At 37.3% G+C, this 9,062-nt stretch overlaps 1 protein-coding gene and 1 long non-coding RNA gene across 3 annotated transcripts in view; one reads left to right on the top strand and one right to left on the bottom strand.

The window, feature by feature from the left end:
• LOC148132378 (uncharacterized) overlaps positions 1 to 1,162 on the bottom strand; it is a 20,618-nt gene extending 19,456 nt beyond the window's left edge. Inside the window, exon 1 of the long non-coding RNA XR_015747926.1 lies at positions 866 to 1,162. This is a non-coding gene — a long non-coding RNA (uncharacterized LOC148132378). The remainder of the gene's footprint in view (positions 1 to 865) is intronic.
• On the top strand, positions 1,081 to 8,645 carry NDUFB4 (NADH:ubiquinone oxidoreductase subunit B4). 2 transcript variants are annotated; one of them, XM_087957239.1, is made up of 4 exons: positions 1,097 to 1,352; positions 1,902 to 2,048; positions 7,971 to 8,076; positions 8,346 to 8,645. In XM_087957239.1, exons 1-3 carry the CDS (start codon positions 1,152 to 1,154, stop codon positions 8,031 to 8,033), a joined length of 411 nt encoding a protein of 136 aa, XP_087813365.1. In that variant the 5' UTR covers positions 1,097 to 1,151; the 3' UTR covers positions 8,034 to 8,076; positions 8,346 to 8,645. The 2 variants fall into 2 exon arrangements, with proteins under 2 accessions (XP_026531240.1, XP_087813365.1); XM_026675455.2 differs by lacking the exon at positions 8,346 to 8,645 and having other exon boundaries at positions 1,081 to 1,352; positions 7,971 to 8,112.
• The last annotated feature ends 417 nt before the right edge of the window (positions 8,646 to 9,062 follow it).

A 9,062-nucleotide genomic window follows, 5' to 3' on the forward strand; every position in this document is an offset into this window, starting at 1 on the left:
TTTTGTTGTAATTTGTTTTGCTGGGTGTATTTTTTCCTTATTCCTCTTGGAGTTATAAGAGATTGTTATACCTCTTATTACTGCCTTCATTGTATCCCAAATGTTTTGTTTCGTAGTTGCTCCATTATCATTTTCCTTTAAGAAATAATTTAATTCCTCCTTGAGTTTGTTGGTGTATTCTTTTTCTCTTATTAACTGAGTATTTAACGTCCATCTTTTCTTGGGTTTTTCCCTACCCTTCCATATTATCTGAATTGGATTGTGATCTGCCCATTCATTAGGTAAAATTTCAATCCCTTTTATCTCATTTGCTATTTCCCCATTCACCCGTGCCATATCAATTCGTGTCCATATTTGATGAGGATTTGAATAGAATGTAAATTGTTTTTTCTCGGGATGTAATCTTCTCCATATAACAATCACATTTAACTCCTTCATCATTTCCATACATATCTTGGAAAGCTCTCTCCCCCCACCCCCCTTTGTTCTTCCCCCCATTACTGTGGTCTTTTTGATAATCAGCAATAGAATTAAAGTCTCCTATGATACAAATATTTCTTTTTCCAATCCTACTATTTTTCCATAAAGATCGGAATTACTTGAGCATCTATGACATCTGCACAGCCTCAGATATTTGCTTCTTCTTGCCCTGAATAAGAATGAATAACAGCATGTAGGAATATTGTACTCTGACCTGGAATTTGAAATCCTAGTTTTAGTCCTATATGAAGAGAGTTTGCTGTAACTGGCCAGGAAGACGTCACTCTTGACAATGTGTCTTGTTCTTTCATAGTTTTTTAAATGTATAACAAACGGTTATAAACCTGAAATAAGGTTCTCAGATTGTCTAATGGTATTCACCTACTGTGGCAGTTTTAAGATATGCAGACCTAAACCTTCCGAATTCTCCAGCAAATACAGTGTAGTGGGAGTTGAAGTTCACACATCTTAAATTTGCCAAAGTTGAAAAACACTCTTGTCTCCCATTTATTACTGCAACCATAAAGGGGGTCAAGGTTTCGTTGTCGTTTTTGGAATTCCGCGCATGGAGCTCTCAACTTTCTTAGTTCTGTGGCGCAGAGGAAAGGCAAGACGCCGTGCGCGCGCGCATGCGCGGAAGAGCAAGCTGAGCCTATGTTTTGCCCTCGGCCATGGTCGTGTCCTCTGTCTCCCGCTTTGCGTCCCGATACCGCCCGACGCCTCTAGCGAGCTTGCCGCCTCAGCTGGACCCCAACGAATACCAATGGAGCTCCGAGAAACGCCGTGCGGAAGCCGAGCGCGTCGCCCTCCGCTCCCGCCTCAAGCGCGACTACTTCCTGCGGCTTAATGACCCTCGACGGACGGAGCTCCTCGTGAGTCGGGGCGGGGGGTGGGAGCCTGGGCTTCCTTCCCGAAAGGTGTATGCGTGGGTGTGGGGTCGTTCGTTCTCCTTTCTCAGGGCTGTCGAGCAGGTCGGGCCTTCGCCCTCCGAAGAAGAGGCGCCTATGAAGAGCCTGCTCCGAGAGCTTGTTTCTTGTCCCCGTCCCCCACATCGGCCGTGGGATGCAGGCCAGGGGTCAGCCCGCTGCGCAAAGTCAAACTGAATCTCGCAACAAGCGGCAGCCGGGGACACCCCCAGTTTTGCACATTTTTCATCCTGCACAGGCATCTCCAAACCATGGCGACTTCTGAGGTTTTTGTGGACTTCAACTCCCAGGATTCCTCAGGCAGCCAAGTTGGCTGGGAAATTCTGGGACTTGAAGTCCACAAAGTTGCCGGGCTTGGAGACCCCCGATTGTAGTAGGTGGTGCAGAAAAAGCCACGAAATGAGTGATAGTATTAAGGCGAGTATTAAGTGCTTGCTGCCATAATTGACTTCTTTCGTTGTGTAACTGGGCAATTTTTCATTCTCTCTGATTTAGGAAGATACTGCTGTACTTCGTTGGGATTATGCCAGAAGGCAGAACGTGTATTCTAGTCACCGTTTTAGTCCTAAAAGCTCCCTATTGAGTCTTCTTTGGGGAGCAGGGCCCTTTGTTTTCTGGTATTATATCTTGAAATCCAGTAGGGTAAGTTTTAAAAGTTTACATTACTTTGCATAATCAATAGTTGGGTTTGCTGATAGAAGTGACTTTCTGCCTGTAAATGCTTCAAATGTCTAAAGCCTAGGGAATGATGCATAATGCAGCTTCATAATCCCTTTACTATTACTTTTGTGAATTATCTTTTTTCCAAGAGCCAGACAAATAGCTACTTTTCTACGAGGTACTTTTCTTGGTCCTCTCTGAGCTTGCTTGTTTTCTTGCAGATATTTCATTACCCAAACTAGGTAACATCATCAGTGCTAATAAGGAGTGCTGTTGACTGTCAGTTTATATTCTGGCATCTCGTCTGTGTGGGTGAGTGGTGGTCATAATTTTTTGGTTGGGCTGTTTATTTATTTTTATTAAAGTTTTTTATTTTTATAACAACAACAAAAAGCAAACATTTAAAACCTTTCTGTTCCACAGTGTGTCAGTTGGATACATATTTCTTCGTGCATAAAATAATGTTATCATCCATATTTAACTTGCATATGTTATAATCATTCTAATCAATATTTTATATCACATATATCACTTATTCTATTATCCTTAGCTTTATAATTATTGACTTTTAATAATATATTTCAAATTCATTTTCTTACTTTATCTAACATTCATTTATCAATAACAATATACTATACTATACTTATATAATTCAATTCTTTACTCTTCTATCCAGCCATCCATAAAATAAATTCCAAATTTTATAGTAGTCTTTTTCTTCTTGTTCTCTAATCGCCATTGTCAATCTACTCATTTCTGCACATTCCATTATTTTCTCAATTATTTCTTCCTCTGTCGGATTTTTTTCATTTCTCCAATTTTGTGCAAATACAATCCTAGCTGCTGTTAATATATTGATAATCAAATACGTTAACTCTTTGATATAACCCTCAGGCAAAATTCCCAATAAAAATGTCTCTGCTTTTAAGTCTACAGGTTGTTTTATCATCTTCTCCAGCCACATGTGTTTTCTAGTCCAATACTTTTTAGCCTCTGTGCATGTCTACCACATATGGTAGTATGATCCTGGTAGCTTCTGACATTTTCAGCACTTCGCCAACTTGTCTTTAAACATCTTAGCAATTCTCATTGGGGATAAATGCCACCTTTAAAACATCTTATACAAATTCTCTTTATAGGCCGTTGACATAGTTAATTTATAATTTCTAGACCATAATATCTGCCATTTATCTAAATCTATTCTATATCCAAAAAAATTTCCCCCACGCAATCATTGTTTCTTTTACTTGTTCATCCTCTAATTTCACTCCTAATAAATAACCATATAGTTTTTTAATCAACTTCTCTTCGGTGCCTGTTAGGATTTTATCCAATTCAGTCAATTCCTTATAAAACCCAGTCATCTTAATGTCTTTTTCATATCTTGTATGTATTTGCAAATACGAATACAATTTATATTTATCCCTTGTAAGTCTAATTCTTGCTTTGTTTTGAGTTCACCCTTTTCATTTAGAATTTCTTCATATCTAATTATATGTTCCTTTTTAAATAGCTGTGGATATGTAAAAGACTGGTATTTTCATATAATGATAGTCTCTTATTTTTTCCCATACTATTAAAGCATCTCTAATGTAATGTCTCCTAAAATATCCATGTACCTTACTTTCTTTATACCATAAGAATGCATGCCAACCCCATTGTAAATCATGCCCTTCTAATGTTAATAATCTGGCATTTTTCAATACGATCCATTCCTTCATCCACATCAATATTGTTGCCTGATAATATAATTCCCAATTGGGTAATCCAAAAACCCCTCTCAACCTTGCATCCTGTAATAATTTTATCTTAATTCTTGCCTTTTCCCCCTGCCAAATAAATTTCATCATCATTTTATTTAAGTCTTCAAAATATTTTTTTTTCAGTCTTATTGGAATCATTTGGAATAAGTACAATATTTTTGGCAGTATGTTCATTTTAATTGTCGCTGTTCTACCTATTAGAGATAGTTGTAGATTTTTCCATTTTTCTAGATCTATCGCAATCTTCTGTAGTAATCTGTCGTAGTTATTTTCTTTAAGTGTTCCACATCTAGCTGTCATTTGTATCCCTAAATATTTCACTTTTTTTGTAATTGGAATATTTAGTTTGTCCATTAATCTTTTCTTTTGTTTTTCTGTCATATTTTTCACCAAGATTTTTGTTTTTTCTTTGTTTATTTTCAGTCCTGCTACTTTGCCAAACTCCTCTATTTCTCTAATCAATTTTGAGCCTGTTTCCAATGGTTCTTCCAATATAAAAACCAAATCATCTGCGAAAGCTTGTAGTTTGTACTCTTCATTTTTTATTTTCATTCCCTTTATTTCTCCATTTTTTCTAATATTTCTATTCAAAACTTCGAACGTCAATACAAATAATAATGGGGATAACGGACAGCCTTGTCTAGTTCCTTTTAGGATGTTGAAGTTTTCTGTCCATTCTCTATTTATCATTACTCTTGCTGTTTGTTTATTGTATATCGCTTTTAATGCTTTTGTATACCTGTCTGCAAAACCCATCTTCTCCAATTGCATCAACATAAACTGCCAATTCACATTGTCAAACGCTTTCTGTGCATCTAAAAACACTAATGCCATTTGTTTCTCTGAGTGGGTTTCATAATATTCCAAAGTATTCAATATTATCCTCATGTTATTTTTTATTTGTCTCTTGGGCAGAAATCCATTTTGATCTGAGTGTATAAAATAGTTTAAATATCTTTTTAGTCTTTCTTCCATTATTGAAGCAAATATTTTATAATCAGCATTTAGCAGGGATATTAGTCTATAATTATTTATTTGTTGTGGGTCAGTATCTTCTTTTGGTATAAGTGTAACGTAGTAGTAGAAATTATTTCCTGAATTGTCTTATAAAATTCAGCTGATAGCCCATCCAGACCGGGGGCTTTTCCAATATTTTGTCTGTCAGTTCCATCATTATTTTCTCATCTAACATGGTCTTTACTTCATCAGGTATTTTCGGTAATTCTGCTTCTTGTAAATATTGCTGTACTTTGTTTTCTAGGTTGGGCTGTTTATTGATGGCTCTCTGGCAGTTTCTTGATTGGGGTATTGCTTACTTGATTGTTGGTCTGAAGTTCTGCCAGCTGTCTGCCTGTTTGTCCTACATAGTGATTGTTACAGTTCTTACATTTTATGTTGTAGAATAGATGAGTCCTGATTTTTCTTGAGTCGTTTCCTGGGTCTTTTGATTTGCTTAGGATGTTTCTACCAGGAGGAGCATCAGCCAAAAGACCCAGCAACCCGAGAAGAAAAAACAGGAGTCATCTACAACATACAATGTAAGAACTGCAACTATGTAGGACAAACAGGCAGAAGACTGGCAGAACACATGAACATCAACTGGTAGTCAGAAGGCATGATGAAAATTATTTAATTTAACAACATATATAGACTGATTTAACCATAGTTTCAATTGGGAAAATGTGACTACCTTAGGCCAGTCAAATCCAAAAATGCCAGGGAATTTCTAGAAGCCTGGCATTCTGACAAATCAGCCATCAATAGACATTAACAACATCTATAGATTACGCAAAAGAGACAATCAACCAGTCCACATGAGAAAAAGACTCCAGCACCTCTCCACCAGTAATCACTCAGATCAGCATAGATCAGTGATGGCTAACCTTTTCACCTTTGTGTGCCAAAAGTGCGTGCGTGTGCATGCATGCATGCCTGCATCCATAATGCAATGCACGCACGACCCCCCGCATGCTGTGCGCCTCTATGTGTCCCCCACAACCCCCTGCATGTGCCCTGCACCTCTGCGCATGCCTGTGAGTCTCTGTGCATGCCCTGCGCGTGCCCCGCACTCTGTGCATGCATGCACGCCTCTGCGTATGCACGTGCCTCCACACACCCCCGCGCATGCACAGCAGATACCCGACAATCAGCTGGCTGGTAGGAGGCGTGCATGCATGTGCAGTGGACCTGATCTGGGGTGACAGCTTGCATGCCGGCCGAGATGGCTCTGCATGCCACTTCCGGCACACATGCCATAGATTCACCATTACAGGCATAGAGATTAACTTCAGAACAATGATCAAGTAAGCAATACCCCATCAAGGAACTGCCAAAGAACCATCAGTAAACAGCCCAACCAAAAAAATCTCTTAAGATCGCCCCACCCACCCAGACAGGCAAGACACCAGAATATAAACTGACAGCAAACAGCACTTCTTACTAAGGTAGCACTGATGATGTTACCTGGTTAGGATAATGAAGACGTGCAAGAAAACAAGCAAACTCAGAGAGCACCAAGTACCCTCATTTCAACCCTGAGCTACAAATATTCTCTTTTATTGCTACTTTTCTATGAAATTCTGTGTTTGAAAATATCTGAATGGAAGAGGCTTATTTCATTCGGGCTAATCAGTGGAGGCCTTTTGAAATCCAGGTCCTTCTGACAATTGGTATAGTTCATTTCTGAATTTAATATTAAAGAGACTCTTCACTGACATTGTAACCCACTCTGAAAAAAATCCTTGGCGCATGCTTTCTCTGATTCATAAAATTAGAGTTCGCCTATACAGTGAACTAAAAGAAAAGAGCATTCTTTTTTTTTTTTTTGGCTTGGAAATAAATCTTATTAAATTTAAATGAAAAGGCCATTAGACATATAGGCATATGTTTTGAAACTCAAGAGACCTGGAAGTTTAGTTGTAGGTAACCAAACAATGAATTGTCTTCAGTTATTGCTGCTGCAAAAAACAAACCACATAGAAATAGTGTAAATACCATTGCTGTTAACTATTTTTATGTCTTTTTAACAATTGCAGTATTTTTATTTCTTTAATCCTTACAGTTTTCCAGATTTCTGATTCATTTACAGGTAGTCCTCGACGTATGACTACAATTGAGCCTAAAATTTCTGTTGTTAAGTGAGAAATTTGTTAAGTGAGCTTCGCTTCATTTCATGACCTTTCTTGCCTCAGTTGTTAAGTGAATCACTGCAGTTGATAAATTAGTAACTTGGTTGTTAATTAAATCTGGCTTCCCCATTTCTTTGCTTGTCAAAAGGTTACAAAAGGCAAGCGCATGACCTTGGGACGCAGCAAGGGTCATAAATATGAACCAGTTGCCCAGCATCTGAATTTTGATCACATGACCATGGGGAGGCTGCAAATGGTCATGTCACTTTTTTCAGTGCCGTTGTAACTTTGAACAGTCACTAAGTTGAGGACTACCTGTATCTTCTGGGGAAGTGTTACCATTAAATTAAGACTACTTTGATAACACAGAGAGCCCTGTGCATGCTGGTTTAATTTGCTTAAGTGGAATTGATAAAAATAATTTCTAAATTAAAATACAGTTTTAATTCTATTTGAAATTCTGAGAAACAAGCATTCAATACTCTCAGTCTTGATCAGTAATATGATTTATACTGTTAGTTTTATTTGGTTATGTCAGATTTTTCAAATATATTTGTCATCATCCTTATTTGTTGGACCATGTGAAAGTAAACATTAAAAATGAAGAACAATATCAACGAAGTATAGTTTAAAGTGTCTACATTTAGTTTATTCCTACATATGTTTAGTACTGGGTTTTTTTTTAAAACTGCCTTGCAATGTTAAACAGACTAGTATAAAATATTTTAATAAAACAAAAAGCTAACTCATAAATTTGCATTATTAGTTAGATTTTTCTCCAAGTAAGGATTCTGTCTTATGCTGCAGAAGTTGTGGGTGCTGTGGAGGTTTTCAAGAAGAGATTGGACAACTATTTGTCCAGAATGGTACAGGGTCTCCTGATCGAGCGGGGGAATTGGACTAGAAGAGCTCCAAGGTCCCTTCCAACACTGTTATTCTGTGATTCTGCTTGGTGCTTGGAAGGTTTCTATTTTGAAATGTCTTTAATCCTTGGAATTTCTCTTTATGTGCAGGCTTATAAAGAAAGACTCAAATCAGAAGGCAGATATGACGAAGGATTCCGTACTAGCTATTAAGTAAAACTGTATGAAAATCTTGCTGGAGAAACTTTATTTCTCTGTAAGTCTACTTTCAAAATAAAGCTTACTAAATAAATTATGGTTTATTTCATGTCATTACTTTATAATGAGACCTGTTGAATTAATAACATTTTTTTAAATTATTTCTATTTCTCCTCCCTAGTTCCCATAATGGCGTGCAATTATGTCATTGAAATCCAGCCCTTATATGATTGATTCTCCATATCCCTATGAATTTTTTAAAAAAAAATAATTTTAGCTATTTAGATATTTTGAATATAATGTTCCTCTCATTTCTTATTTCAACAGGATTTGGGTATTTTCATCTTGAACTGTTTACATCATAATTTATGGATTTGTTTCAAATATCTGATAAATTCCTTTCTCATAAAAGTCCTACTGTATTAGTGACAAAGGAAAAAAATTCCATTGTTGTTGCATCTTTACATTTCTGTCGGATAGATCCATTTCTTTTTTTAAAAATGTGTTCTGAACTTTCTCTAACCTGGTTCAGATGATGTGAAGGAATTCTCACAGAAATACTGCACTGTGCTGAGTATTTTGAATAAAAATATAACTGTACAGTACTTCAGATTTAGAGTCATAAAAGAGTCTGTCAGATCCGTGTATCTGTCATTTCTTCAGTGGAAGAAGAAAAGGGGGGAGACATAAAGAAATCCTTCCTTGATGTAACCTGGATATATTTAATCTTATATTGAATTTGTATAACCCACACATGATACAATGAAAGGAACAAAGCCAGATGGCTGGAACCTATCACCTCTGAGAGGCACAGCCAGAAGTTGAGAAGATCATAAAAATTCCACAGTGAGATGTGTCCTGGGAATCTCTGGAAAAGTCCCTTCTAAAAAGGGGGTGGGGGGAAATTAGGTATGCCCTGAGAAACTGTGAAAAAGATAATTTCTACAGAAGGGGTGGAGTGGGGAATTAACATACTGGTTTTTGTTTCACCAAATACACATCAAGATAAGGGGAGGGGTTCTAAACTCCCGTGTGTATCCCCGT

The sequence above is a fragment of the Notechis scutatus genome, chromosome 2 (assembly GCF_049901735.1).
Source record: "Notechis scutatus isolate UNSWTSFEM ecotype Mainland chromosome 2, rNotScu1.2, whole genome shotgun sequence".
Lineage (NCBI taxonomy): Eukaryota > Metazoa > Chordata > Lepidosauria > Squamata > Elapidae > Notechis > Notechis scutatus.